Source organism: Gymnoscopelus microlampas, assembly GCF_963454915.1.
Source record: "Gymnoscopelus microlampas genome assembly, chromosome: 10".
NCBI lineage: Eukaryota > Metazoa > Chordata > Actinopteri > Myctophiformes > Myctophidae > Gymnoscopelus > Gymnoscopelus microlampas.
The window spans coordinates 42,867,474-42,883,227 of record NC_139947.1 but is presented as its reverse complement, the minus strand read 5'-3'; the positions used below and the strand labels follow the sequence as shown (position 1 = coordinate 42,883,227).

The window sequence follows — 15,754 nt, the reverse complement described above, 5'->3', positions numbered from 1 at the left end:
CATATGTGTGGAAGAATAGCAACACAGGACTGAGAATTATGCCCCCCCCGGCCCTTTTCCGTGTTGTTAGAGTGATGTGTCCATTGCTTAAATAATACAATAAATACAATAGGCAATTATATCGTAAGGTGCGATGCACCATCTATGACCGACAGAGGGCAATAAAGCTCAGGGAAATACAGAAAATTGTCAGTCTGCTATAATAGTAGGCTTGTAATACCTGCCAAAAATAAAAATATCTTAATCTTTTAACGGCCATGGGTGTTTATTCCAAGCTCATGGTCCTTTATTTACTGGGGCCTGGGGGGGAGTGTGGGGGGGGGGGGGTTACAAAGATACAAGGGTAAAATAAAAAAGTTAAAATGTGTAGCACCTCAGGCTCAGGTGTAATTTAAGTCTCCTCTGAGCATTATGAAAAGTCTTGGGGGCAGGTAGGCTCATGTCCAGGTCATACTCAAGACAGCACATTCTTATAACTATTATTAATATGTTCCTCATTTATTCTTAAACATGTCCAAGCTCTGATACTTTTATGTGGTAATTTATCTATTTAACTCAGTTACATTTTTACACTTGGTTACAGTCAACCTCAGAACTACTTTTGGTTACATTTTTGCCTACACCCTTGGAGTTCATATAACATTTGGTAGGATGATAGGTGTAGGATTTTACAGTGTATACATAGGCTATTATATCCGACTCGGAGAGCTATATTGGATTATTCAGCCCCAAATTGGAGTATGATCATGCAAACTAAAGACTAGGTCTAGGTGGCGTCTCGTACGTCGCTTTGGGATTAACTGTCTTTCTATTCAGCACTCCCTGAATTCCATTCCGCCTTTTACTCGGGGCAGAGCGCAGTGTATCCCAACGTCGGACCTCTCACTGACTTGCCCTGGCATTACATGCAAGTCGAAGTTTTGGAGCGCAAGAGAAAGTGGAGCGACTCAATAGGCGCATTTTAAACATCGCGTTTTGCTTAGATTTTCACCCAGAACAAAACGCTAAGAGGATCGCTATATTGTTGATGAAGTCCCACCGGATGTGGGACGCACAGGAGCAGTTTGTTTCTCTTATAGAAAAGAACATCTAAGAAGGTGCATAGATTACATACAACACAACACACTACCCCAGTGGCCAGGAGCGAAGGACCTTGATTTTCCTTTCCCCAGCAGTTGCAGCCTGTGCTGGGTTGGTGGAAAATGGGCTCTCGGATCCGTTCGATCTCTGGACTTATTCTCAGTTTGCTACTCGCATGCCAACTGGTAACAGTAAGTAATATAAATTGTTATTATTTTTAAACTTTTTTGAAAGTGCGTTTGGCAAAGGGTTTTTTGTTCCATCTATTCGTTTTATTATAAGAGCTTAGAAATCAGAGCCTGTCCTATTAAAGTCAAAGCACAAGTGATGATGTTACTATTTCTGTTCAGTAAATAGTGCGGTCTGGTAGTGGAGCACGCTGAGTTGCAAGTGGGCTGAAGAGCAGATTCCAAACCACACAGTAACACCAGACTATAGGCTACTATAAAGATGCTTTTTAAAGTGATCTGACGAACTGGTCTAGGATCTCGAGTGGCGTCAAGGTGATCTAATTCTGTCCATAGAAACAAGCTATTCATAGTCGCACTGAAGTTTGCCTTTAACTTTCTCAAACTTACACCTTACGTCACCTCACCTTATCCAACACAAATTAAGCTATCAAGAGAATGCCTATACTTGAAAAAAAAAAAAAAGGAAAAAAAAGTTGAAAGTAAACATTTGTTTTAATATAAACAAAAATGTAGATCAGGTGTTCAGTGCCATGCGGTTCTATATTCAAAATCTACTCCTGTTGGGAAATTGTCCAGTAGTACTGGTGAAATGTAGGCCTATTACTGTATGGCTACTGTTTCTGATTTGATTCAATTAACACTGTGAATTTGTATGGTTTGGCATTCAGTGGCAAAATGAATAAGCCTTTAGCATGAAATGGGTTCTCTTTATATTGCTGTAGTGTATGTGATATCTTATGGGATAATAGAAGATTGCTTTGAGAACATCTACCACTGGGATGATGGATCGTGTCTGGTCTTGCACCTCTCTGGCCTCCAACATAAAGAGTTGGTGTGGTTGATATATATTTGACCCTTCTGTTTTGATCTGATCACAGGGAAATACTTTCAAAGGGTAGAATGTTGTTTTTTGATAGATTGATTGAATGCTTTATTAGTCAGAAAAAAACAGCACAAAGGTACAGTAGGACATTTAGGCTAAAAGCCAAGGATAACACAAACAAGTCCTGGGGACTTGTTAAGGGGACCAGCAGAGAGCAGACATAGGCTAAACCCTTTCACCTGTCTGAGATGGAGTCATGACATAGGATTCAAGGTTTACATCATACAGTGTTGGCCTCCAGAAGAAATCAAGGGTCTTTTATTAATCAGAATCACTTTTATCTCAAAGGTCCTTTGAATGCATAGTAGTCTTGGTGATATTGGTCCAGAGAGACATATGGACAACCTACACAATTTCACAGCACACAGACTATAAGGACTGCTCACCGAAAGCAGATGGACAGTGCAAAACATGTCATGGATGACAGATTAAACACAATTTTTGTGTATATGCGTTCAACATTATATAGCTATGTGCTATCAAGCAGCTGCCAGCATATCTCCCATCCAGTGAGATGAGATACATAACCTCCCCAAAGTTATGCCTTGTTTGCAACATAGATTCTCAAATAGAAAAGGTGCGCTCCTCTGAGTGCAGATCTCCACCAGGCGGGGTTGCATACTCAGGGCTGTGCAGCCGTCTAGCATGTGTGACAGGCCGTATGGGTTTAAGTGCAATTGCTTTTGAGGCCGATTTGAAAAATCTGGGGTGGAGGGTCTTCCTCTGCCTACTGGGAGTGTGCATGCAAAGTTTCATGCCGGTCGGTCCAGAGATTAACTGGGGAACGGGAGCGAAAACATAATCCCTACCCCTGGTCGTTCCGGCCTTGCGGGGATAACAAAAATGACCAAAAGCTGTTGTGAGTGCTATCAATGTCCAAGCTAAAGATGGTCTGCTATTTTACCACAGTGTTATTATCAGGTATAGCGATGGCAGGATAATTGAATTATCTGGATGAACCAGGAGCATCTGTTTCTTGCATTATGAGTTTGAACTTTGGCAGGTTGAGGCCAGCCTGACTCTGTCTCTTTGATTCAATTAAGCATGTGTGCTGGTGTTAATACAGACCTCCATTCAACCAGCTGAAAGGAATGTCAAGGTCACTCGCATCAACTCAAAACAATCAGTCAATAATCACGATTAATTACACACATCCTGCCATGAACCATCAGTAGTACTTAATAATCTAGTGAGAGCACTGTGCTGTTTAACCACTCTTAAACTGGTGTCCCTATTATAGGCATGTAGTTATAGGTGAATTGAACATTTTCAAAGATTTGACCAAATAGTTCATCTACAACCTCACAACACACGTTGAGAACTTTCTTCTATTTTTAAGAAATTATGAAAGCAGCTAAAAAAAAAGAATTTTGGGTTTGTAGGACAGATTGTGTTGCTCTTTGCTTGAGGCCCTCTTGATCATGTGAACAGAACATGAGGTCACTTTATTTTCCGGTGAATGACATCAGGAGTGTGAGCGGCACAACTGCAGACCATTTTGGATCAAAGATCTCTCCCAGTATAGACTGCCAGAAGTGTCCCTTACTTCATTGGGGTGGACTGGAGATGGGGGGCGGGTGCCCTGGATTCCTAATTCCTATGGCTGTAGGCCGTGTGTGTGCCATTGTCATCTAATGTGTAACCCACCCCTTTCTCCACTGCTACAAGCACACATTATGCAATAACATTTTGATCTTGTAATTTGGTCTGGGGCAGTGGCCAGGCTTGTGCACTGAAGGGAAGTCAGTATGCAGTGGATTGCATTTGAGGCCTGGCTACCTGGTGTTTAATTCCAATTCAGAGTCAATGAGGATGCTCTGGAGCACAGCAGTGCAAACACCAGCTCCATTCCGCAGTTTGAAGAAGGCACCCCCGCCCCCCAAGCCCCATGGGGATAATTGTAGAAGACTGGGCTCAGTAAACATAGCATTGTTGAGTTATAGCCCCAAGAGACAGACAGACAGGCTGGTGGGACACTGCTCTTCTGAAGTGACTCACTCTTCTTCTGGCTCACTGGTACATATGGAGCGCTGGCTGGACAGCAGGCACATTGGCATTTGTTATTGACTCTGCAGTGAGGTGTGACTGGAGCCTGCCTGTGTATAGGTCATAGAGGTGAGGACTCTGAACCCGACTCTGCTTCACAGTTCAGCAGGGCCTCCTCATGATTTATTCACAGCCAAGGTTAGACCTTAAAGCCCCCCTACCACCCCATTTCCTAAAACCCATCACTTTCAATTCATGACTCTTTTCTTATGCAAGCGGGCAACTCTGCTGTTCTCACGTGAGTCTGAACATCACCCGAGCTCAGAAATGACGGGGCAAGAATTGATTTAAAGTTTGCACTCTTCAAAAGACCATGCTTTCATGTAAATGCATCAAAGGGACTGATATTGCTCACTTTAATGCACATTTTGAATTTATATGATTACGATTTTAGCAGCCTGAAAAGCCTGTGTCGGTTTTCAGATAAAAAGCGACTGTGGCCATTTTAGATGGGTTATCCTGTACTACATCCCCCGCTCAAAGGGTTTGCTTTTACCGTGCTTATCTTTGCAAACATCCCCCTTCCCTCAGATGTTTCCTCACAATATAGTGTCTTCTGTGGTTGTGGGATCGCTCTTCTTTCATGTGCGTCGCTTCCATGTCCGACTGAGGGCAGACTCCAAACACAGCTGCAGCTCAGCTGGTACTGCAGAGGTACCATACATGTGCTAACATGAGCACACATATTCCTGGTGCTGCCTACTGCGACTAGAGACCAGCTATTTTCACTTCCACTTCCTCTATAGTGTATTCCCTTTCCTTGAAACCACATCTCTTGGCGGCATTATTTTGAGCAACCACTCAGCTGTTCCTATGATACTTGACCAAAGCTTAAACCTACGGTGGTTTCAAAGCTTAAACTCTTATCTGTACTGTGTTACTTTAAAATGTTCTTACTTTATGTTACAGTTCTACATTGAAATGCAAAATCATATCTGGATAATGTTATTTATTTTCTTATTATTCTTTTTGGATGTAATTATTCTGTTCCTTTAATTTGAGTAATTTCATGCTGATTTCACACTTCCAAGTATGGATGTTTGGAGATCAGAAAAAGGCCTGGTACTAGACAGTGGCTCCTTATGGTAATGAAAGGTGGAGGTTGGCTATATGCATACTTCTATTCGGATCTGTCTATGTGATGTAACACACACACACACACACACACAAGGAACAAAGGAACTATAGCACTAAATAACCTGTCAGCAGTGGGGGATGTACTTTAGCATCACTTACAGAAATTGAAAGATATACAGTATACATCTGTACCTCATCAGTGTTAGCAGCAAAACGAAAACCTTAGCAGCAATTGAATATTCGGAACTCGCGGGGGAATTAGCTTCAGATCAATAGAATGTGCTGTATACAGCTATGTATATATCATAGAAGGCATGTACTATTTAAGGAAGGAAGTTAAATCTTCCTACGGGCAAAGTTGTACATTATACACATTCTTACTTTTACTCATAAGATTTCATGGATCAAATTAAGTCATAAGAGGCAATAATCATACAAACTACACATTATTCACAATTTCGCATACACTGCTTGAGTAGGGCACGCCTAGGCCCATATAGTCCCTCTCTTTACTGTTTTATGGAGCTAGAGGTGTCATAAACCAAGTCTTGAGTTCATGGAGAGGTCACAGATTGTCTTGAGGACAATGCCCTCTGTCCTGCAACCAAGTATCCACTAGTCAGACCCTCCCCTCAGCACCAGTCTTTTACTGTAAGAGTCTGGGCAGACATAGCCACACGTTAACTTAATGGCATTACTGAAGACCTAAAGATAAGACTCAGAGCAAGCCCTTTTCCCATACATTTCCTTATCTTTCCTTTAAAAGAATTTAAGCTGAAAATAACATCTAAGGCCTTTATTCACTGCAGTGCCCAGTGTACATTCTGAATTTGATTTGGTGGGACTGATGAAAACAATAGCAGACTGCAGCAGACTAGCACAGAGATTGAATTTGTCCAGCCTTCAGCAAGCTGATGGGTGTGAAACTTTTTCTATTCCGGTTCAAAGCTTGTTCTCTGACTTATAAAGATGGTCTGCTATTACATATTTGAGATTCATTGAAATGCTATCTTAACTGTATTGCACTTTATTGACATATGTGCCTTATTGAATACTCCCAGTGTCTGTTCTAGTGGCATTGATGTGAAGGACCTTGGGTGTTCTACTTATTGCTCAGAAGAGCTCATGCATTGTCTTGTACTATGGGTTTTCCCACCCTCTGCAGCTCTTCTTAACAGGGGTTGCTGCCCTCACTTCAACAAGGCTTTTTTGGACGTGACAGAAATAATGGATTTTGCAAATGCACGTTCGTTTTTCCTCTGAGGCTTTAACACAGAGTTTGACCCTGCTACTATCCCATAACAAATACCCCTTACTGTGTCTTATCTGGACTGACGATTACTATCCCCACTGACCACAGTAGTAGTGAGTAGAGGCCTCTACACAGTCAAATCTGGGGTGTTCGCTTAACTCAGATATGACACTTTTACAGGTAAAAGAATAGACCAGATTTTGCTGTGTGCTTCTTTTTAATGTTAGGCAAGCCTCTACCTGCCTAACTTTGGCAGCACACTTGAAAATATTGTATGTAAATGTGTGAGTTATACCTTATTAAAGGTAGTGTAAGTGAAATTGTTTGGATAAAACAAAGTTAAAATCTCTGTTCTGATAGTAATCGTTGCTTTATTTTTGTTTTGTTTGTTCAGTTTTCCATATCAGGCTATATAGCCTACCCTTGATGTTCTTGGAGCATCTTGGTCTTTAGTGTATAATTCCTCAGTGGAAAAGATATGAAGAAGAACAAAACTCTAATCACATCTTATTAACTTGTTTCCTGTCTTCTTTTGTTCCTAAAATGGGCATGTAGCAGCAGGTGGTCCTTTACCAATGTACGTCCTCTTGGGCTGCCCATGACAAACAGTCAGTATCGATTATGTATCATCGTCCTGTGACCATCCCCCCCCCCGCCCTCCCCCCCAACCATTTCTGGATAATATATCTCAAAACCTAATTTGTGTGGCACATGATGCCAGAAATAGCCCGCAAAATTGTCAGTAGCTGGCGCCTCACCTCGTGACCTCACCCGGTCGACACAGGATATCGGTACAGTGAGTGTACAGTAACGGTACAGTAACCGTGCCAAGGCAAAAGGTTGGCAAACAGGTACCTTTTGAAGCCACTGCCAAAATATGTCTCAGTTTGTCTCTGAGTTGACCTGCTTAGAGAAGTGCTCAGCTCTCATGTCAGCACATGAGCCCCTCCTCTGCCCCTTTCTCATGCTGCACTGAAGAGGCCCTCTGGAGAGGCAGGAGATAAAACTCCTGTGAGAGCAACACCGCTCTGTTCTGTGTTAGCATGTCAGCAGCTGTACCGTCAGACATAACAACGCGTTCTCTTTGCTGCGCGTGCACTACGCACGCATGCCCATGCACAAGCATGCACTTAGCACGCACGCACACACACACACACACACACACACACACACACACACACACACACACACACACACACACACACACACACACACACACACACACACACACACACACACACACACACACACACACACACACACACACACATACATACACACGCCTCTTTTCTGTCCTCTATCATCTGCACCCCACCCCTTTTCACTTTACTCTAGCACTGTTAGCTGTTTTGTGGATACACTGTAGCTACCTGAGTTGTTGTTAACAGGTATTGTATCTTATCATCTTTGTTCATTTCCTGCCCTGCATGATCGCCTCTGTCAACGTGCAGCACTTCACCATATCCTGAAGAGGAAATCTGGCCAAGTGATTCATTGTTTCATCACAAGATATCTTTAGAGACGTGATTCTCAAAGTAGGGTCCGGGGACCTCCAGGGGTCCTCAGCAAAATGTGGCACAGCTTACCGTAATCACTTCAATGCTTTATACTTAGGCTCTTAGCCAATCTAGCAGGTCACAATGCCTCACGATTCGACTCATGCCCGTAGATCTGCTATTTTCAAAACATTTGAAAAATCTTGCATTTTTTTTAATCATTTCGAATGTATTTAACAACACTATGCTTCTCTTATGGGGGCCCCGGCATAACATCTTTTCAGATGGGGGTCCACGGCCAAATACATATCAATTTGGGGGTCCTTGGCAAGAAAATGTTTGAAAACCACTGCTTTAGAGCGCCAACCAAAAGGGGGTTGTGGTTCAGAGGTTGGCAGGAGCCCATTGTTTTGGTGCAGTGATTTGTGATGGTCCGAGACTTTCTGGCCTTTGCTGAATTGTCATCCTGTTGGGGAAATGAAACCTGGAATTATCTGCAGGACAAGGGGAGCACACTTCCCCCGGAGCAAAGTTTGTTCAGGCTTTCCTGTGTGCGATTCAGAGCATGTCCTGTCCCATACATACCAACAGTTATAACCCGCCATATTTGTTGTGTTTCCGCCGTTCCCCACCCCAACTTGTGTCCCCTTCACTCCTGCGCTTACGCTCTCTCTGAAGTATGTTTGGATTTGAAAATCCCTGAATCTTCAATCTTGTCTATCTTCCTTCGAGGCATTCCTGTCTTACCAATAACACTTTTATACACCTCCCCTGCACCTTTAGTAAACCCCACATGTAGAGTAAACATGCTGGGCCATTTATTTCATTCATTTTGTTTTTATGTCTTCCAGAGAGAAATATAATTCATTTGGAGTGGCTGCCATCTGTTCAGAGATTTTGGTGTCAAAACTGCACAGAAGCTCTCATACAATTTCTTACTTGGCAAATAATGTGTTGGAACTCGAAATTCATAAATTCTCTTGGACTTTATGGCAAAGAGCCTTGCCAATTCCACAACCCGTTGTTATTATTCCTCTCACAGTAAGGCTGTGATATTTGAAGTTCTGTTTCAGCTGAGAGGACCTGTTTGCTTGGTAATATTTTCCATCCAGGTTTGTTGCCTTTGAAGATGTAGATTCCATGTCGCAAGCCAAACTATCTCATCATGGAAACACACTGATTCACATACTCTATTTTTAATGAACATGGAATTTAAGTTGTATCAAATTGCAGAGACACATAGAACACAGGTTTGGCTATAAGCATGGAAAATGTTTTTCAAGTGACTCTTTTAGCCCTGTTAGCAGCGGATTTTAAGTGTGTGTTGGTCTCTCCGTACGCCTGCGCATCCTACACATTGGTCCAGAACAACATATCTCAAAAACTACTAGCTGGATTGTCATGAACTTTGTTGTGTGCACCTTCATAATCCTGATACTGATTTTGGTGACCCCATAGCCCTTCCGCTAGCATCACAATTTGCCAAAATGTCTACTTTCTCATAGTTTACTCCTAATTAAGATGAGGAATCAGCTGTGCACCTTCACAGTTCATAGTTGTATACCACTATGTTAATGCTTTGGAGACGTGCAGAGGACAATATTCAAGGGTAAGCTTTAAAAAGACACTAACCAAACAAGTATCATGATTTCTGGGGGAGCAGGTCTTAAGTGTGTGGTTTGTTGTGAAACAGGGAGATGCTGAAGCAGATTTATAGATGTTGTGAGAATGTTTGGAAGGGAAAATCTATCCGTTGATAAGAATGGAATGTGAAGCCTGTGTGTGGCTGAGTGCTTCACCAGATCAAAATCTCGATCAAAAAACTTAGTGCACCATACTGGTTACTACAATCTCATTACTCCCATTGGGAAATGGTTTCCGTATCTTTGCCATACAGACACAGAAAGAAGGATTTCAGATAGAAAAGTTTCCCAACTTGAGTTGAGTCAATCCAATGAAAATATTGACACTAACGCTTCACGCCCTATACGCCCTGACCAACTCACTGATTTAGGTAGATTAGCATCCATCATGTGTCCAGAGGTTTGACAATGTTCTAGAATAGTCTACCCAATACCTGGCAGGCTTGGTTGAAGCTGGATGTTGGCCTTGTAACACTGTCGGTTAGGCAAAGGGAATTTCTGTGGTTTCTGACTAAAGCGGCTGTATATAATTTTCTCTGCACCCAAACCATCTGTTGATTCCTGGGACTCAGCTGTTATACAAATACAATCTGTTTTAGGGCTGGCTTATCTAGTTCCGATTAGTGCCTTTCATCTGTTCATCAGGGAGAACAGGAAGGCACTCAGTCACTTTATATAGACTTAGACTAGAGTACAATTACAGCTACCATGTATTCATCTTCTGGAAAAACAAATCACTACCTTCCTTCAAAACGGAGACCATTAGAATAGAGATGAAATACATGATCAATGTATCACAAATAAATGAAGGATTGTTTGATCAGTTGAGATTTAATTGAAAACGTTTCAGTCAATTGAGACAAACACAGTTCACAGTAATTAGCCAGTGACCACTGAGAATGGCCTCTCCACATCACATTATAGTGAGGACTGACCTATGGGCAAACCAGCTGTTGATCATTTGCAGATGTAGTTTGTTCACCGACAGGAAAGATTATGGTGGTGATTGGCATCCATTTATGAGAAATTTTCTGAATTATTTTCTTGATCTTCATTTAACCACATTGGCACTCTTTTCAAAGCCTTAATCATGCGTGGTACAATCTATTGGATGTGCTCATCTGTGCTGAGGATCTTGACCACTCTTGTTGATCTTTCGACTTACTTTATCTGTGACTTTATGAAGGCACTCAGTTCATATCCACTCAAGCATCACCTCTTGCCGAGTGAGGCAATTATTGCTTTAAAAGGGGTAATTAAATGGTTCTTCCCCTGAACTGAGAGCCTGTGTGATTTATGTAGACTGCAAGCGCCAGGAGGAGGCTGTTTCATCGATGCCAGGATGAAGGGACCCTGTCCTCTCCACAAGTTTCCCCTGCTGGGGCACTATTATCACGCTGTCCTGGCACAAAGGGTGGAGACAGGGCTACACAGGGGCCTAGATTTGGCACAAAGACGAGACTGCAGTCAAGATTCCCTGGCACAGACACAAGGTCTGCGCTTGTGGGCACAACATATCTAACTTTGTTTGTTTCACCAGGGGTTCCATGCTGCAGGGAGAATGAATGGAAAACCAAATTTAGGAGAGGTAGTAGAAGAATCAGAACAGAGATGTTTGTTCATGGCTATTTTTTCAACAACAAAAAAGCAGGCCACAGACAGCCAGGCAGCATTTATTTTCACAGTCGATTCAACCATGGGTGCAATGTCTCTGAGAGCCAGTCAGCACTATTGCTCCTGGCCCCATCCATCCTCCTGGCCTGGAAAAGTTGGATCTGTGTGAAGGAGTGAATATTTACTCACATGATTGTGTTGGGGAAATACAATGCAACCTCCCCCTCAGAGGTGCTATTAGATTAACTGAACAAAAGCTTGTGTTATTACGGTGTCATTACAGGCTGAGATGGCACAGCTTTATGTAGAGAATGGAATGCAAGATCTGAAGCAGTGACGTAAGCTGGCTGGTGAAAGCTGAGGCTCAAATTATCTTCTTTCTTCCCTTTTTCCCTTGAAAGGTCATGAACTGGCTTGTGCTGGCTTGTCTGCTAGCAGTGGTGATGAGTCACATGTGGAGCAGAGTGCAGTTAGTTTCACTGCCTTCTCTCTTACCTGGCCGACTGTCTGATTAACCACTAGAGTTCAGTGCATTTTCACAAGGACACACAGAGCCTGTAATTACCTCTTATTATAGAAGGAAATGAATCCCTCACATCTGCTTCCAATGAATGGGCAGGTTAGCCCTCCTGCTGCCTTGTATCGTTGCATAAAACCTCTGGCAAACAGATGTCTTTGTAGGTGCGGGAGCACCTTCAAATTAGGGTCGGTCTTTGAATTATGAGGACAGGTGAAATTTGTCTGTCAACCACTGAGAGGTGGATGTTCTCAGACTTTGTTTATGGTTGCCTGATCATGGCCTTAAGGCCTGCTGTGTAGCTGGCCAATTGCATCCTCCTGAGTGTACATATAGGAACTATTCATGATATTATTATAAGTGACTTGGTGTAAATTATTCATAAGCCCTCCATTTAAAGCAGATCAGGGTAGAAAGAGGTAAAACTTAGAATTTATAGATTTAACGTTTAACAGTCATAATTGAAGACAGAACAGAAGGGTTATGGACAGAACAATATATCTTCTAACATTGCATTTTAATGTTGTGAGACAAACACTGAAACATGTGCAAGGATAGACTTCATGGGATAACGGTTCTTGTTGAAAGAAATTGCAGATCTGCTAGTTTATGTGTTGTGTTGCAACTTGCAATGCTTTGTGAGCTTGTAGATCAGCAATATTCGACAAAGAGATTTGGTGTAGAGGCAAAAAAGGAGGGGGTCTAGTACAGACTCCTGTGGGACTCACCAGTCAATGAAATATATCTAATTACTTAAAGTGCCAGTAGGGCTCATGTGGTGCATGTGTCTAACGACCGGCCTCAGTAAAGGTTGGTGGTTCCAATTACTGGACGGTGGGGTTTTTGCTCATTAGTTCAGACACAACCAGAGTGGAGTATTTCTTAGGACCCTCCGTTTCTGTCAGTATAGTGTTTAACAGGTATAATGCCAGGCTTACAGCATACCTCTCGTTGTGCATGTTCAAGCTCCTTTCCCCGCCACCAGGATGTGAATTACTGATGAAGTCATAGTATTAAGATATCCTGTGTGTTCAAACTTGTTTATAAGTGATCCAGATTGTTTATATTACTGAGTGCTGTGTTTGCATTTTCTTATTGTTCCACTCTTTAAGAAGGTGCGGTTTATTTTTGGGCCTGTCATAAAGAAGAGGAAGAGTAAAGTAAGTGGGGGGAAATGTTTAATTTAGCTCTGGGATTTTATCTGGCTTGTCTTGACTGTAGATCCTGCAGGCGTGGTCCAGTCTGGGGGAATTCCTTCCTCTTGAGTTCACGCAGGACAATGGGATTGTTGTCAGGATAATAGAAAGGCTCTCTTATCTCACTTACTGTCCAAACATTAGCATTACTATTATGCTCTGTTTCACCTACTGGGAAACAGAACACTTGAATGTCTCCTGTGAGACATTCAAGTCTCTCATTGTGCATTGCACATTGTCTCTGTCTCTGTCGAAACTGTCTTTGTCGAAAATCTCCATAATAGTATTTTTTTTCTTCCATAAATCAATGCACTATTTTATACTTCTTTGTATGACAGTGTGAGTGTCATACAAAGTACAAAAGTAGCAAAAAATATTTTTGCTATTTTAGAAAGAAAAATCACCTATAATGATATGCTCAAAATAGAGACGCCAGGTTGAAAGTGGTTAGTTTTATACATATTTAACCAATGAAACGTATCAACACGAGCTTGTGATTAAATAATAACTACATTGGATCCATTGGAACACAGTTTCATTTTTCTAATTCATGAAAGGTTCTGCTGTTGGACGTACAAGATTTCCAACCGACAGCAACAACATAAAGGTCTTTTTTGCAAGGAATTGGGTGTATTAGAGTTGCATGTGAGTCCCGTGTACGTGTTTTATGAAGCTATTTTTGTTCCAGACTGGTTAGGCACGGTAATCAAAGTATGACTCATCACAGGTGTACCCACATCACTACCTTTCAGTCTGTCAGGTAGACTGATCCCCTCAGGGAAACGGTCTAGACAGTAAGAGTCTTTAGTCTTTGTAATTGGACAATATGATATTGCAGTTAGAAAACAAATACGGCATGCTACCTTAATGTCGAACCATGAGCACTGCTGTAATACTTTGCCTTTTTTGGGGAAAGAGCCCTCCATTAAAGAACAACTTAAGATAAGATCTGATAAGTTGGGGGGGAAAAGAATAAGGCATTACCTGAGTAATGGATGGAAATGCAACCTGTCATGATACAAAGTTAGTTTTGATTCTGATTATTTATTTGGATGTATTTGGAGGTACCTGACTAAGACCTTTCAGGTCAAAACATTGTACCATGAAATCACTTAGGGGCTCAAAAAAAAAAAAAAGCCTGTGTGCGGATATACTCTCTTCGTATTTGCATGTATTAACATGGTTTACTTATGCCGTTTAAGATCTGGATGGCAGCCAAATGAAATAGTGAATGATGCACTGACATCTCATTTCACGGTCCCTTGTTGACCTTGGACAAGAGCGACTGGGCTCCTTTTTTATCTCCCATCCAACAGCTTTTCCCCCATCCTCATTCACAGCCATATCTTTATCCTGCACTCTCGGTTTGCTTATCCAGAGTCTGCACTTACCCTCACTCAAAGCTTGGCTGGGCTTTTCCTACTTGTTGCTAAAACTGGATGGATTACAACAGTGTGATATACTCCTTGCGCAAATTTTCTACTGTTTAAACAACAGCTGCCAAGACTTGTTAAAAGTTTACACCGCTTTTAGCCAAGTTATGTTTCTCATAAAAAAACACCTCAGTAAGAAGGAGAAGGATTGTCTCTTTGGGTCCTTACATACACTGGAAATCTTTCGGTCCAATTTATTAGCTTGCAAAGGCGTGGAATTGTTAGTGCACACCGCACAGGCCACACAATAATAAAAAAGGGAGGAAACGAAATGGGAGGAAACATGAGCCAGACCTATTGTTGGCCATTAGTGTAAAACAAGGTATACATGTATAACATCGGCATATTCTGACCACAGCAAAGGAGCTCTGCACCTGGTCAAACCCATCCTTCACAACACTGGGATCCTCCTGGATTCTCCACCATGACCCATCCTCCAGAAGAGATAATCCCATGGTTCGCCAGTGCCCAGCTCCTTGATCCTTTGTCAGTGGGTGACAGGGGGAGTCTAAATCCAAGGGTTTAACCCATTAAGGCCTGAGGTTCCGATTCTATGTCTTCTAAATCCTACGTTTTTTGAAAACAAACCTTTTCATGTCACGGGCCCCCCAAAATGATATGTATTTGGCCGCGGACTCCCATCTCAAAATATGTTTTTCCAGGAACCCCCCAGAAGCAAAGATTTGAGTTAAAAATGTTTGCTTTAAAAACAATGTATATATATTCAAAGATTTGCATTTTCAAGTTTTTTCAAAAAAGTTGCAGATCTACAAGCTCATAGCGCGAGCTTGTATATCTGCTATTTTTGAATAGCCCAAAGACATCTAAAATGACACAGATGCGTTCCCGGTCCTTATAGGTTAATGGAGAGAATGGAGATGGTGAGAGCCAATCGGAGATGAGGCACTTCGTGCAGACGAAGTGGGCACCTGATCCCCTCTCACAGGCTGAAACCAAATAATTGGCTTCAGGAATGTTTCCCATTTCCCTGCTTTAAAGTGACGTTAAAGACCCAACACTCGCTAGCTTTTTTGGCGAGTGGTTAAGATTTGCCATGATCCTTGAGTTGGGGGAAATAAATCACTTCCTTTGCTAAACATGGAAGAGAACCTGGAGGAAAGTCCCTTGTTAGGTTAATGCGTTAAGGTCACAGCTTGCTAGCTAAAAGTGTGGGTGGATTTTCTTCATAACATTCATGACTATTTTTGGTCATTAAAAAGTGGATTTTGGATCAAAGTCATATCTCTAAGACATTTACACAAGCCTGAATCTGTAATGCATTGTCTCTACCCAAATAAGCTCCGTAAAGGCTCAGAGGTAGATCTC

General features: G+C 42.0%; 1 protein-coding gene across 14 annotated transcripts in view; it reads left to right on the top strand.

Annotated features, from left to right (window-relative positions):
• The first annotated feature begins 855 nt into the window (after nucleotides 1–855).
• The window catches only part of hspg2 (heparan sulfate proteoglycan 2), a 102,985-nt gene continuing 88,086 nt past the window's right edge, over nucleotides 856–15,754 (top strand). For all 14 annotated transcript variants that reach the window (XM_084068108.1, XM_084068111.1, XM_084068110.1 and 11 more), the window contains exon 1: nucleotides 856–1,271. In XM_084068108.1, coding sequence (XP_083924234.1) covers nucleotides 1,203–1,271 — 69 coding nt within the window. In that variant the 5' untranslated portion in view covers nucleotides 856–1,202. The remainder of the gene's footprint in view (nucleotides 1,272–15,754) is intronic.